The sequence below is a fragment of the Megascapheus bottae genome, chromosome 19 (assembly GCF_031878675.1).
Source record: "Megascapheus bottae isolate mThoBot1 chromosome 19, mThoBot2.hap1, whole genome shotgun sequence".
NCBI lineage: Eukaryota > Metazoa > Chordata > Mammalia > Rodentia > Geomyidae > Megascapheus > Megascapheus bottae.
In genome coordinates this window covers 36,318,447-36,332,758 of record NC_143527.1, presented here as the reverse complement: position 1 = coordinate 36,332,758, position 14,312 = coordinate 36,318,447, and the positions used below count along the sequence as shown (strand labels likewise).

The following is a 14,312-nucleotide window of genomic DNA, read 5'->3' as shown; positions in this document are numbered from 1 at the left end:
TTGTTCTAGCTATTCAAAAATTTGTACTGAAATTATTATTTGTGATTTCATCTAGGTGCTAATAAACATTTCTATTTAGGATGCAGGTTCTCTTGAATCAAAAATGAAAACCAGATCAGTCAGTGGAGGATGTGAACTTGCATCAGTTCTACAGCTAAATCCCTGTAGACTTGCTAAAACGAACATCCTGCAAAACAACCAAGGTATGTACACTGTAAGTAGGAATTCTACTTTTTAAGGGGTTTAAGTTAGGTCTTTATTTATATTCTTTGAGTAGATTAAATTACTTTAAGTGAAGAGTCTCATTTGTTCTTTTATATATCAGATGATTCCCATTAGTTTCATTTTACTTACTGACCTTATGTTTTATGCAAAAATGAATTGAAATATTTGATTCTTGCTTTTGTAGGTGACATTGTATATTACTTACTTGGTTATTTTTTATACAAAAGCTTTGAAAAAATTTAAAATACAACCTGTAATCTTAACTAAGATTTGAGGATTGCAGTTCTAAGGCAGGCCAAGCAAAATGGGATTGAGACTTTATCTCCAGTTAACCACAAAAAAAACTGAAGTAGAGCTATCATTCAAGTGGTAGAGCTCTAGCCTCAAAAAAAGAAAAAAAAAAGAAGCTCAGGGTCAGCCCTAGGCCTGACTTAAGGCTCCAGTACTGACACGCACAAAATTTAAATACCTTGTCCTTTCTCTTTGCTTCAGTGTGTTTATTAGTAAACACATATGTATATACATTTATAAAGATTTTTGAATTTCTTACTTAAATCACAATTTGTCCTAATATATATTAATATTTTTGTAATTCTAGTGTGTTTTAAGAAAGTTCTTTTTTTCTGTTGTTCATACATAATATTTATTATTTTTCATTAGCAAGTTATCCCCTATTCTAGTTTATTTTTTCTTTATTCCCGAAGCAAGTTCTTGTTATTTTTTTAGTGGGGGTTTCTGTTTGAAAACATTTTTTCCACTTTCATTTTTCTAGATTCTTTTTAACTTAAAATTTTTTCATGATTCTGCTGGTAATTATATGATAATGTACTTATTTAACCTTCCACAACCTACTTGGAGTTAATATTATATATGTTCTTCAGTAACAGTGCAGTTACCCGGTATCATATTTACATAAGACACATTCAACATCCAAGTTACAATTTTAACGAGTTAAAAAAACTCAGACAGGAGTTTTGCCTAGTGGTAGAGTGCTTGCCTAGCATGTACAAAGACCCAGGTTCGATTCCTTGGTACTACATACATAGAAAAAAGCCAGGAGTGGTGCTGTGGCTCAAGTGGTAGAGTGCTAGCCTTGAGAAAGTCCAAGGACAGTGCTTAGGCCCTGAGCCCAAGCTCCAGGACAGGCACACACACACACAGAGCTCTTCTTTTTTTTTGTGGTACTGGGATTTAAGCTTGAGGCCTCCTACCCTATAGCTAAACCATGCCTCCAGCCTTAAAAATCATGTTTATTGAAACACAAATCACATACATACCATAAAAAGCAACCATTAAAGTGTCTGCTTTTCCAGTCAGAGGGATACTCTATACAACTCTCTCTACATTCTTTAGAACACTCCCATCATCCTCTATCCCTTTTCCACACTCCCTAGTTCTAGGTTCCATTGATCTCCTTTTTGTGTCTATAGATTTAACTGTTCTAGCTTTAAATGGAATTAGTCAATGTATATTCTTGGAACTTATTGTTTTCACCTGGAATAATTTTTTTGCATTTTTATCCATTTTGTAGATATCATTCTTTTTTATTGCTGAATGCCATTTCATTGTATATGTTTTATTTATCTTTTCATCAGGGAATAAAAAAATTGAAGTTTCTTATCCCTCTTTACAAATAATGCTGCTATGAACTTTTTGGCTATGGAGATTTGTATACAAGTTTTTGTGTAGATGCATAGATTTTTATGGGGGGTGATTATACATCATAGAATTGCTATACTAGCATATAGTACAGTGTGAAACACTCTATCACTTTGTACCTACCTTTTTTGATTCTAGCTATCTTTAATGGGAGTGGAATAGTATCTCACTGTTTTCTATTTTCCTAATGGCTAATCATGTTGAGCATATTTTTATATAATATTGCCATTGTATTCAGATACTTTGTTATAAATTGGGATATTTTGGGGGGGATATTTTTTTAAATTATATGTTTTTTAAGTTTTTTTTATCCAAGATACAAGTTCTTCACCAGAAATGTGATGTGTAAAAGATTTTACAACAAAAGCCATATAATGAATGATTGTTGTCCTTAATGTACTACATTATCTCTCATCTCTTTTGCTGTCCCTTGGTTATCTCATATTGTTACAGTATCCCCCTTTGTTATCTGATATATCGGATATATTTGTATTTGGTTATTTGAAATTGGATAGGGGTGGGGATGGGGGGGAGGGAAATGGGGATTAAGACATGTGAAAGGGTGTCAATGTATGTGAATTAATGTACCTCATATCTGGCAAATATCATGTAACCCTTCTATTAATTACAATAAAAAATATGAAAAAATAAAATAAATAAAAAAGAGAAAAAAAAGATTTTACACCATTCTGTGCGTCTCCTAACATTTGAAAGTGATGAGACTTGTCAAAATAAATCAGCTTTCAATTTTTACTTTTTTCATATCTAAGATGTGTCCTTTGAAAATATCCAATGGAGTGTAGACCCTGGAGTGGACCTTTCTCAGTATGAAATGGATATTTCTGTAATAGATACAAAGGTAAGGAAAATATAGAACTAATGCCTCTTAGTCCATGTTCTAGAGTTTTTAGCCTTTTCTCTTAAGTCTCTCTATGACCTTGTGATATGCAGTACAAGCTAAACCAGAATTGTTTATTCAGAAAACAAATTTTAAAGAATCTGTTCTTCCTAACTTTGTTAATCTTGAAAGAACAGTAATATTTCTGACTTTAAAAGCCTTTGCCAAAAAACATGAATATAGTTTTTTAAATATATAAAATCCTAGTTTGTGTGACTTAAATTTATTTTTATCAAAATGATCCATCATATGCCTTTGTATTTTTTTGTGACAGGATGTTGCTAGGTCACCCCAGGCTTTCCCCAAACACAATAAGTCTTCCAAATGCTTGGATAATAGATGTCTCCCACCATACCTCGCTCCATTATACATCCTGATTTACTTTAATATACAGTCAAGAAAAATATCACTTTTTTTCCTTATTAAGTGCTTTATTCTGTTTTAATCTAGTCGTTGGGCTTGAACTCAAGGTCTGAGCACTGTCTTTGAGCTTTATCAAGGCTAGCACTCTACCACTTGAACTACAAAACCATTTCCAGCTTTTTCTGTGTCTGTGGTACTGAGGAATAGAACCCAGGGCTTCATGCATGCTAGGCAAGCACTCTACCACCAGGCCACACTCCTGGCCCTATGTACAGTATTTTAAGTTTATACATGTAGTAGAAGTACTTCTTTTCCTTGTGATTAGATTCTATATAGGTTGAAAAATTCTCTTCACTTAATAGTACATCCATAATAACATATTTAACAGTTGCTACAAATATATCCATCAGAAAAATCAAGTTTGAAATTCTTGTTCTTAGTGTACATTGATGTTCATTAAAATCAGGTAGATTTCAAAAGAAGGTAGGAAAATGGTTCAGCATTAAATAAGTCTTCTTTTCCTAGGCTTGTATATCAAAGCTGCAGTGTTTAACAGGTAATAAAACTTAAATCTCTGTTCTGAAGATATGAAAGTAAAAATATTTAATACTTGAAAATAGTAAAAATTTGTTTTAAGTACATTTTCCCAAAACTTTTTATAAAAACTAAAATACAAAGCCATAAAAAAATAATTCAAACATTTTGTATTTTTAAACTACTCAGGATGGCAGTCAGTCAAGAGCAGGAGGAGAGACTGTAGATATGGACTGTACATTGGTGAGTGACACCATGCTTTTGAAATCGAAGAAGCAAGAACAAAAAGGAGAAAAAAGTCCAAGTAAGATTCTTTCTTGTTTTGGTTTGGTTTTTTTTAACTGTAGTTATGTGAATCAGATTTGTAATAATGCCACTGTATCATGGCATAATGACTTCTTCACAAATCAAGTTTCTTCCTATTCTCTTAAGTTAATGTTCCTTTCTAGGAAAGCTTAGTTTCAGTACTTTAGAAAAGAAATTTAGTCAAAATAATTTTATTTCAGAAATTCACATGATTTCTGCATGTCAGCACACTGTAGCCAGCATCCAATTTTGAACATAAAAAAGTTTAGCAGAACATAGCCTCATTTGTTTTGTGTGTTGTCTGTGGTTGCTTGCTTTTATATAAAGGCAGACTGAGTAGTTGGTACAGAGACCGTATGACCTAATAAGCCTTCAATACTTACTGTCTGGTCTTTATACAATCACTAGAAAATGGGAAGTAGGGCTCCGGGGTAGGACGGTAGCCTTGAGCTGAAGAGCTCAGGGACAGTGCCCAAGCCCAGAGTTCAAGTCCCATGACCCACAAAAAGAAAAAAAGAATGCCTTTATCAGCCAGGCTCTGGTGGCTCATACCTATAAGCTTAGCTACTCGGGAGGCTGAGATCTGTGGATCATGGCTCAAAGCTAGCCTGGGCATGAAAGTCTGGGAGACTCTTATCTCCAATTAACCACCAGAAGTAGGGCTATGGCTCAAGTGGTAGAGCACTAGCCTTGAGCTGAAGAGCTCAGGGACAGTTCAAGCTCCTCAATTGACTCCCACCTCCAAAAAGGCCTTTATCTACTTCATATATTGCAGTTTGCTATCCAGTGTACAACTAACATTCTTAAATTCATCTGTTAGACATTTATCTATAAGCACTTTACACAGCTATTCTTTCAAAGAGCACTGTTCAAAAGAAAGCCTGTGTACTCCACATGTAAGAGTCACCTTTGGTTTTTTGTTTGTTTGTTTTTTCTCCTGCTAGTCCGGGGGCTTGACCTCAGGGCCTGGACACTATCCTTGGACCCTTTTTGCTCAGGGCACTAGCTCCTGCCACTTGAACCACAGCACCACTTCTGGCTTTTTCTGAATATGTACCCACTAGGCTACGCTCCCAGCCCCAGAAGTCATGTTTTAAATAAAGCCTTTAATAAGGCCTTTAAAGATCTTGTGTTAATCACATGTCCAGGTTGTGGTAGTTCACACCTAAAGTTCTAGCTAAGCACGAGATAGAGAAGTAGGAGAATCTTGGTCTAATGCCATTCTAGGCAAAAATGAAATACTGTATCTGAAAAATAGACCATAGTAAACTGGGTGCAGTTGCGCACACCTATCATCCTAGTTACTCAGAAGCTGAGTTCTGTGGATGAGTGTCTAAAGCTAGCTAGGGCACAAAAGTACCCTGAGAGACTCCATCTTAACCAGTAAGAAGCTGGACATGGTAATGCACAACTGTATTATTCCAGTTATAATAAGAAGCAAAAAATAAATAGTATTATAGTCCTAGTACACACTTAAGCGGGAAGTGAGAGACTTTCTCAAAAATAACCAGTAATAAAGAGAGCTAAAGGTGGTATAGCTTAGCAATAGAGCATCATACCTACTTAGCAAGCATAAGGCCCAGAGTTCAAACCCCAAGACTGTCTCTCCCCACTAAAACCCTTATCACATTTTGTAATAGCTACTACAAAGTTCATTTTGTTTCATAAAAAGCAAAAAAGTGCCAAGTGCCAGTGGCTGAGAAGATGTGAGGGTGACAATTTGAAGCCATCTGGGGCAGGAAAGTCTATGAGACTCTCTTTTTTTTCTCTCTCCTGTCAGTCCTTGAATTCAGGGCCTGGGCACTGTCCCTAAGCTTCTTTTACTCAAGGCTAGCCCTCTACTATTTGAACCACAGCACCTCTTCGAGCTTTTTTATGTTTATGTAGTACTGAAGAATTGAACCCAGGGCTTCATGCATGCTAGGTAAGCACTTTACCACTAAGCCACATTTCCAGCCCCTGTGAGACACTATCCAGAAAACTCAGAAAAGGCCAGAAGTGGCACTGTGGCTCAAAATGGTAGAGTGCTAGCCTTGAGCACAAAGGCACAGAGGCAGTGCCCAGGCCCTGAGTTCAGAGGGGCTGGAGTTGGCTGGGGTAGGTGGCAAGGGGAGGGGGGACATGAGAAGGGATATCAATGTTCAAGAAGTAATGTACTCACTACCTGATGAATATAACTGTAACCCCTCTATACATTACCCTGATAATAAAATATAATTTTTAAAAAGTTTGTTCTAAGCCAATGTTTTTTTCACATAGATGGAGGAAGGAAAATGAATGATAGCCTGGATGATATGTTCGATAGGACCACACATGAAGAATATGAATCCTGCTTGGCTGATAGTTGCCCCCAGGTAGCACATGAAGAGAAGGAATTGGTGCCTGCCTCCAAGAAACCAAACAGTAAGGCTGTTTTCTATTTAATTACAGCTCTTCCCTACATGAATTCACTTGAGTCATCAAGCTAAGTAACAGGATTGATAAGATATACTGAAAAAGTTTCTTGTATAAATTTCTTTTTTCAATTACTTTTTACATTTTTGAAAGAATTTCAGATTGATGGAAGAATTTCAAAAAGTAGTTCAAGGGTTGGGGATTTAGCTCAGTGGAAGAGCACTTGCCTGAGTTCAGTCCTCAATTCAGGAGAGAGGAAAATGTACTTTAAAGGGTTCTTTTGTATTATCACTTACTTCCCCTTTGTGAAAACATTTTAGTCATGTCCCCTTCATATCCAGTCTAACACTCTGGCAGTAGGACTGTCTCCCAAATGTATTTTCACTTTTCCCTCCCTGCAGACTTGACTTCCCTAGTCCTTTTGGGTTTGGTTATTTTTTAAAATTAAGGTCTCAATGTTTTCTCAAGCTGGCTTGGATTGTGATCCTGTCAGTCTGTACTTCCAAAGTAGCTAAGATTGCAGATATAATCCACAGTATCCTGCCCAATAAAATTCTTTCATCTTTTAATTTTCTAATCATAATCTACCTTGAAGACATATCAGATTCAATGAATAGATAAGTAGAACTTACTAAAGGCTGTTCTTTTTTTTCTTGCCAAGTGTTAGCAACAGATGGATAGTTCTTTTAAAATATAAAATCTTTTCTGGGGTATAACTTGTAGTAGAATAATAACTGAAATAAGACAATCTGAATTCTCTTCATTACTGAAATTAAAAGAAGAAAAGTAGTAACAGAAAATTTAAATGAGTTGCTCCTGTGCCTACAGTGTAAAGTTCAGTAAACAGGTTAAGTGTTGGTGTACATCAGGTTCTTACCTACCTCCCCGAACAAACTAATTGTTATTAAATTCTGTGGTAACTCTATGATAAATTTATTTTGTTTATGGTTTTAGTACAGGGTGATAAGCAAGATAAGGTCAAACAGAAAGCATTTGTGGAGCCATATTTTAAAGACAATGAGAGGTAAGTAGATCTTGATTAATATCAACAAAGTGATTGGAAGTACAATAGACCTTTTTTTTTGTCAGAGTAACTATTAAATTCCCTTTTTTTTTTTTTTTAAGTAGAGGGGTTATTTAGAACCAGACTGGTAAAATATACTATAATTCTTGAACTTGAGGCCAGCCTAAGCAATGCAATGATTTTGAAGTCAACATGGGCTATAGAGTATGATCTCCATCTCAAAAACAAACAAAAAATAGAATTGTTTACTTAGGATCATAACCAAAATATAAACTATAAAAATAACCAGTTTTACATATAACAACATTTTTATCAGCCACAAGAAGCTCCATTACCTTTTTAGGTGATACTTCATTTGAAGTCTACTGTGAATGACAGCCTATTAATGAGTTTCCTGCTTAGTTGTAGTATACTTCAGAAGCAGAGTAGATTAATATTCAGAAAATAGATATACCCAATATATGTTCCATAAAATCTTAGAATTTCACAACTCTGAAAAAATATATATGCCTGGGACAATATATTTTATCTGTTTTTTTGTTTCCCTTTCTAAGAGTTGAGGGTTCTTTAGTTAAAACATGTATAACTTTTAGCCTATACCTGGAAACAGCAATTAAAACTACTTAAAGAGTCGTTTAAAAACTCAGTTTTAGAAGCAGAGCTGGGGCTCAAGTGATAGAATTTTAGTCTACATCAAAAAACCCAAGCCCTGAGTTCAAACCCCAGGATTAGCACTCAGAAAAAGTCAGTTTTTGTGAGCCAGACTGTTAAAGCTTCACTAGGCATGTTTCTACTAGAAATAAATGCATATGTGCCTCTGTGTGTGTGTGTGTGTGTGTGTGTGTGTGTGTGTGTATCCATCTTCATTTCCCTGGCTCATAAATATTGTATATTGAGCTTTTTAGAGCTGGGTAAAGTATACTGGGTTTTTTTTTAAATTATTATTTTGTGCTTTTTCTTTCTCAAAATACTCCATTGTACATTAAAGCCTACCACATTAATCTGTATCTCAGGTTCACAATAGAACCTGATCCACTTACAGATAAATGATAATTCTGCCTGATGATATTTTCAAGTATTTAGGATGGGTAAAGGCAGGACAAAAGTAATGTTTCTTATAGTCAAAGTGCCAGATAGATAATCCATTCTAAGAAAAGAATAGAAGGAGGTTAGGTGAGTTCTCAGTGTTAGAAAACTGAGATGTTAGTCTTTTCCTTAGTTATGTGATATAATATTGTCTCCTGAGTTTAATAATGTAGCATTCATTTTTTAAATGTTTCAGTATTTTACTTTCTAACCTTTATTTTCAGGCAAAGACTAACTGCTCATTAGAAAAAAAAAATCTGTAAAAAACAGAGGGTTGCATGTGGTGGGTCACATCTGTAATTCCATCTATTGGGGAGGTAAAGACAGATCATCGTCTGTCTTGCCTGCCAGCTTAGGGAGAAGTATAAAGCTGAATCTGAAAAACAAACTAAAAGTAGTGGGACTGAACGTGTTCAGTTGGCAAAGGTGCTTGCTCAACAAGCATGAGGCCCTGAGTTCACTCCCTACTATCACTCCACCTCTCCTCCCCCACAGAAACAATTGGATACACAGTAGGCACTTAGAAACATTTGAGCTGACACCATGGGCTCACGCCTATAATGCTAGCTACTCAGGAAGCTGAGCTCTGATGATATACCCATTTTATTTGAAATATTACTTCTCATATAGGTACTGTACTATATATATAAATGTACATATGTAGTAAATATATTTTATGTATAGATAATTTATATTACCTATAAATATACACATATATAAATTAAATACATATATATATATGTTTATATATATTGCCAGTTCTGGGGCTTGAACTCGGGGCCTGGGTTCTGTCCTTGGGCTTTCTCAAGACTAACACTCTACCACTTAAGCCACAGAACCGCTTTGAGCTTTTTCTGTGTTTGTGGTACCTAGGAATCAAAGTAGGGCTTTATGCATGCTAGGTAAGCACTCTACCACTAGGCCACACTCTGGGCTCCAAATAAATGTACATATATTTTTTTTCTTCATTAAAATTTGTATTAAAACTGAGTTTTTACATCATATTTCAGATGTCATGTTCTGCAGTCAAGTATTTAGGAAAAAATCTATATGCAATCTCTGGCACACAAATTTATGAACATAAACTGAATCTTTTTATGTCCTAGGTACATATCAACCTATAAAATATATCAATATATGTGTCTAGAATATATATTATATATTTTATCATAGACCTATATATCTGTATAGTATATTTATATCTCCAAATTCATGTCAATGACCTGGAATACCTGAGTATTCAATCCTCACTCTTGGATTGTTTAGACCCGCATATCAGGGAGACCATTAGCCTTTTATTCCTTTTGTCTTAGCTTATCTCACTCAACATGGAAATTTAACATATTTTATATATGCAAATAATATATTACCATATGAGAAGGAATATTTTAAATAAAATGAATACATTTTCGAGATTGTTTTTCCTCTGAGTTCTCATTTTTGTTAATTCACATTTTATTTATTTTTGCCAGCCCTGGGGCTTGAACTCAGTACCTGAGCACTGCCCTTGGGCTTTCTTAAGGTCAGAGCTCTGCCACTTGCGCCACTGTACCACTTACAAGACTCAAACCCGAGTCTTCATGTATGCTAGGCAAGCACTCTACCACTAGGGTGAACTCCTGGCCTAATTCATATTTTAAACAAAAGACCTTTGTAGTGGCAAACTGTTTAATTTTCAATTCATTTTTTCCTCCAGAGAAACTAGCTTGCAAAATTTCCCTCATATTGAGGTGGTTCGGAAAAAAGAAGAGAGAAGAAAATTACTTGGGCATACGTGTAAGGAATGTGAAATTGTGAGTACCAATGCAAAAAATTTTTTTCCTTTTAAATACTGCTTCATAAAATACAAATTCACAATTTAAAAACCATAGCCTGAGGCCAGGAGCATGGCCTAGTGGTAGAGTGCTTGCCTAGCATGCACACAGCTCTGGGTTCAATTCCTCGTTACCATATACACAGAAAAATCCAGAAGTGGTGCTGTTGCTCAAGTGGGAGAGGGCTAACCTTGAGAAAAAGCCCAAGGACAGTGCCCACGTCTTGAGTTCAAAGCCCTAGGACTGGCAAAAAAAAAAAAAAAATTTAGCTAGGCACTATCACTCACATGTGTAATCCCAGCTACTTGGGAGTTAGAGGTAGGAGGATCATTGTTTAAGGCCAACACAGACAAAAGCTAGGGAGACATTTTCTCAACAACAAAGTTGAGAATATTATTATAGCCCTATAATCTTCACCATGCAGGAATCCTTTTTGTAGAGCTTGAACTCAGGGCCTGGGTCCTGTCCCTGAGTTCTTTAGCTCAAGGATAGCATTCTATCACTTGAGACAGCTCCAGTTCCTTTTTTTCCTGGTTAAAAGGTAAGTATCGACTTTCCTGTACGATATAGCTTTAATCTGCAGTCCTCATATCTCAGGTTTCTGAGTAGCTAGGATTCATTTTCTTAGAACGCTGACTCTGTTTTAGTAAATGCCTTATAGCTTCTAATTTATAATTAGTAAGTTTGACGATTTACTGTTCCCAAATTTAAAAACTTACCAATTCTTATTGTTAGTATTATGCAGATATGCCTGCAGAAGAAAGAGAGAAAAAGTTGGCTTCCTGCTCAAGACATCGATTTCGTTACATTCCACCCAACACACCAGAGAATTTCTGGGAAGTTGGTTTTCCTTCCACTCAGACTTGCATAGAAAGAGGTAAAAATAGAGATTATAACATTATCTGTTCAAGTTGAGATATTAACCCTTTTTCTATGATACTCTTTTTTTTTCTGTTTCAGATTGGGTACTACTTCCATGTCACACATAAAAACAAATTCTTATACATAAAAGATTTACCTTGATTCTTCTGTTAATTGTACTAAACATTGTTTATAATCACTTTAATGTACTTATGTATGTATTAGCCAACTATAACATTCAGATTTCAGAAAGAAATTTCAACCTGTCTTCAAAATGGCTTAATAGAGTAAAAAACTTTACAGAAGTTATGTTGCTAAAGTTGTTAAGAAAGAGAGCTTGAATTTTCTGTTTGAAACCTCACTTATAAACCATATCTGAATTAAAAGTGAATGTTGGTTGTGTAGCTGGCATGCTACTAGTTCCTTTATACTTGGCATTTTATGGAACGTAATTGGATAATACATGCAATTTTCAAGGAATTTATAAAAAGTCAGGAGTCAGGATTTTTGTTTTGCCTTACCGCCATTATAATTCACAATATGACGGTCCTAAAAATATGGGGTTTATGAACATGTGAGATTTTTTTGTGAACTGTGATGTAAAAATACAGTGTTCAGGGCTGGGAGTTTGGCCTACTGGTTAAAGTGCTTGCCTAGCATGCACAAAGACCCGGGTTCGATTCCTCGGTACCACATACATGCAAAAAAAAGCCGGAAGTGATGCTGAGGCTCAGGTGGTAGAGCTCTAGCCTTGAGAAAGTCCAAGGACAGTGCTCAGGCCCTGAACTCAGGCCCAGGACTGGCAAAAAAAAAAAAAAAAAAAAAAAAAAAATACAGTGTTCAGCATATTTATTATTTGACTTAAAGTTAACAGTATGTCATTAGTATTTGACTATTTGGCCTCTATTTATATGTTATAAACACCCAAAACAATTTTACCAGTAATGTACATAATAATATATCAATGAATCTAAATGTCCATAGAATCACCACTTAGACTTTTAGCTCAACTACTTACATGACAAGCAATTGTGGATATCTTCTTTACTTTTAGAGAAACCTTCAGATAATTATTTGTAAGATATTTAGCTTCAGATGTTTACCTTTGTCCAAAAGCTAGAAAGTCTCTGCAAGTGTTTTTCACTTTCCCCATGAAAAGTCAGCTTAAGTCCCCTTTGACTTATCTCTGCCTGATTACCATATAGAATCAGACAATCTGACTAGAGTTTGTTTTTACACTTTGTGTGGTCCCGGGGGTATGGCAGGCCACAGTCTAACCAGAAGGTTATATGATTGGAGACAACCTTGGGGGAGAACCTGAATGTGTGAAGAGTGTAGAGGCATGTCACCCAATGAAGTAGCTACTTAGATAAAACCTTTTTAAATTAGCACTCAAAATTTACCCATGATTATAATTTCTTTTTTTTCATATATTTTTATTGTAATTAATAGAAGGGTTACATGATATTTGCCAGATAAATGGTGCATTAATTCCCATTCATTGATACCCTTTCACAGGTCTTGGTCCCCATTTCTCTCTCCCCACCCCCACCCCTCATCTTGTTTTCCCCTGTTCCCTATCCAATTTCAAATAACGAAATACAAATATATATCTCATATTGTTACAGTATCTCACTTTGTTACCTGATATATCAGATATATATGATTATAATTTCTGTTTAGCAGTTTGTTCCCGTTTGTAACCTGTGAGAGAAAGAATAGGAAAATACCGAAGAATTTCACTCCTAAAATTAGCACTTGTACAATTCTTTCTCATTTTGTGAACTATTCAGTTTTACCACATCTCAGTTACCTCACCTGTGAAATACACGAAGTAGAAGCTACATAAAAGGGAGTGTAAGAGTTATCTGAGACAAGTCATAAGCATTCAATGAGTGCTTACTGTTTGTATTTTTAGTGTGCATGAAACTGAGAGTGATATTGTTATCAGTATCACAGTTAAAATCTAGAACCATATGTAAACTTAGAAGGCATTAAATAAAGTAAATATTTATTAGATACATGCTAAAGAATGCATATTGCCAGTATAGTCTTCTAAATTTATAATTTGTTTTTTCAGGTTACATTAAGGAAGATCTTGATCTTTGCCCTCGTCCAAAAAGACGACAGCCTTATAATGCAATGTTTTCTCCAAAAGGCAAGGAGCAGAAGACCTAGGTGTTACAGCAAAACCAGATGATTGAAGACAAGTTTTTTCATTTTAGTTATTTATAGTTCAAGGTGGTATCAAGCTTTTATTTTTTTTGATCTTCTGTAAATTGATTTATAAATCAGTTTTCTATTAAAAAAGTGTTTAAGTGGCATTTTTACCACACAAGCAACTATTTAAAATGTAAATATGTTTATGTTGTGTTTTCTTGCTTTTGTCCCTTGGTTTAGACCATTGAGGCAGTTCCATTTTGCACTCTACCTTCAGGATTTTTATTTACTTTATTTGAGAATTACAATTTTGAAAATATGGTAGTGGAATTATGTGATTTCTTCCTTGCAAACTTAAAAAAAATAGCTTACATTTGTTATATAGGTGTGGGTAGGGAAGTTTCATTGTTAAATTTGCACAAGTTAGAATATAATGTATTCCAGTCAATCTCACCCCCTCTATCACTCTCCCTTAACCCCTTCCCCAAACAATGCCAGCAGGTTTCATTGTTCTGTTGTCTCATTGCAAACAGTCTTTCAGTATCTAGCTTCTTCATTCCCCTTGTTAGTCCAACCACCTCCCACATGCTCACTCCTAGTAGTTCTGTTTGGGTTTTTTTCTTTTTTCTTTCCTCTTACCTTTGCTATTCACACTTAGTAGTGATTTCATGTTAATCATTATAGACTCCATTTCTCAATCAGTTGCTGTTTTGTGCTTCATACTAGTGTCTGACATTACATTTTTTGTTTTTGTTTTTAAAGGGGGGTGCTAAATTTCAGTAATCCTTGTAACTGCAGAGTCCTATTTTTGTTGAAAGGAAGTACTCTGTTGTAAACTTCTTTCAAGGGGACTGCAAGTATTAGTATACATTAACATTTTCTGATCTGATCATAATGCTCCAGCTCTTTACATATTTTCTTTACATCATATTTTTTGTTCTGGTCAGTGTTGTAGCTGAATTTCTGAGTACTGCTTTGCCTGTTTGAT

At 35.2% G+C, this 14,312-nt stretch overlaps 1 protein-coding gene across 3 annotated transcripts in view; it reads left to right on the top strand.

Moving 5' to 3' along the window:
- Rbbp8 (RB binding protein 8, endonuclease) overlaps positions 1-13,621 on the top strand; it is a 53,598-nt gene extending 39,977 nt beyond the window's left edge. For all 3 annotated transcript variants that reach the window (XM_090353344.1, XM_090353345.1, XM_090353347.1), the window contains 8 exons: positions 80-203; positions 2,655-2,743; positions 3,869-3,983; positions 6,245-6,388; positions 7,334-7,403; positions 10,186-10,282; positions 11,039-11,180; positions 13,245-13,621. In XM_090353344.1, coding sequence (XP_090209470.1) covers positions 80-203; positions 2,655-2,743; positions 3,869-3,983; positions 6,245-6,388; positions 7,334-7,403; positions 10,186-10,282; positions 11,039-11,180; positions 13,245-13,342 — 879 coding nt within the window. In that variant the 3' untranslated portion in view covers positions 13,343-13,621. The remainder of the gene's footprint in view (positions 1-79; positions 204-2,654; positions 2,744-3,868; positions 3,984-6,244; positions 6,389-7,333; positions 7,404-10,185; positions 10,283-11,038; positions 11,181-13,244) is intronic.
- The last annotated feature ends 691 nt before the right edge of the window (positions 13,622-14,312 follow it).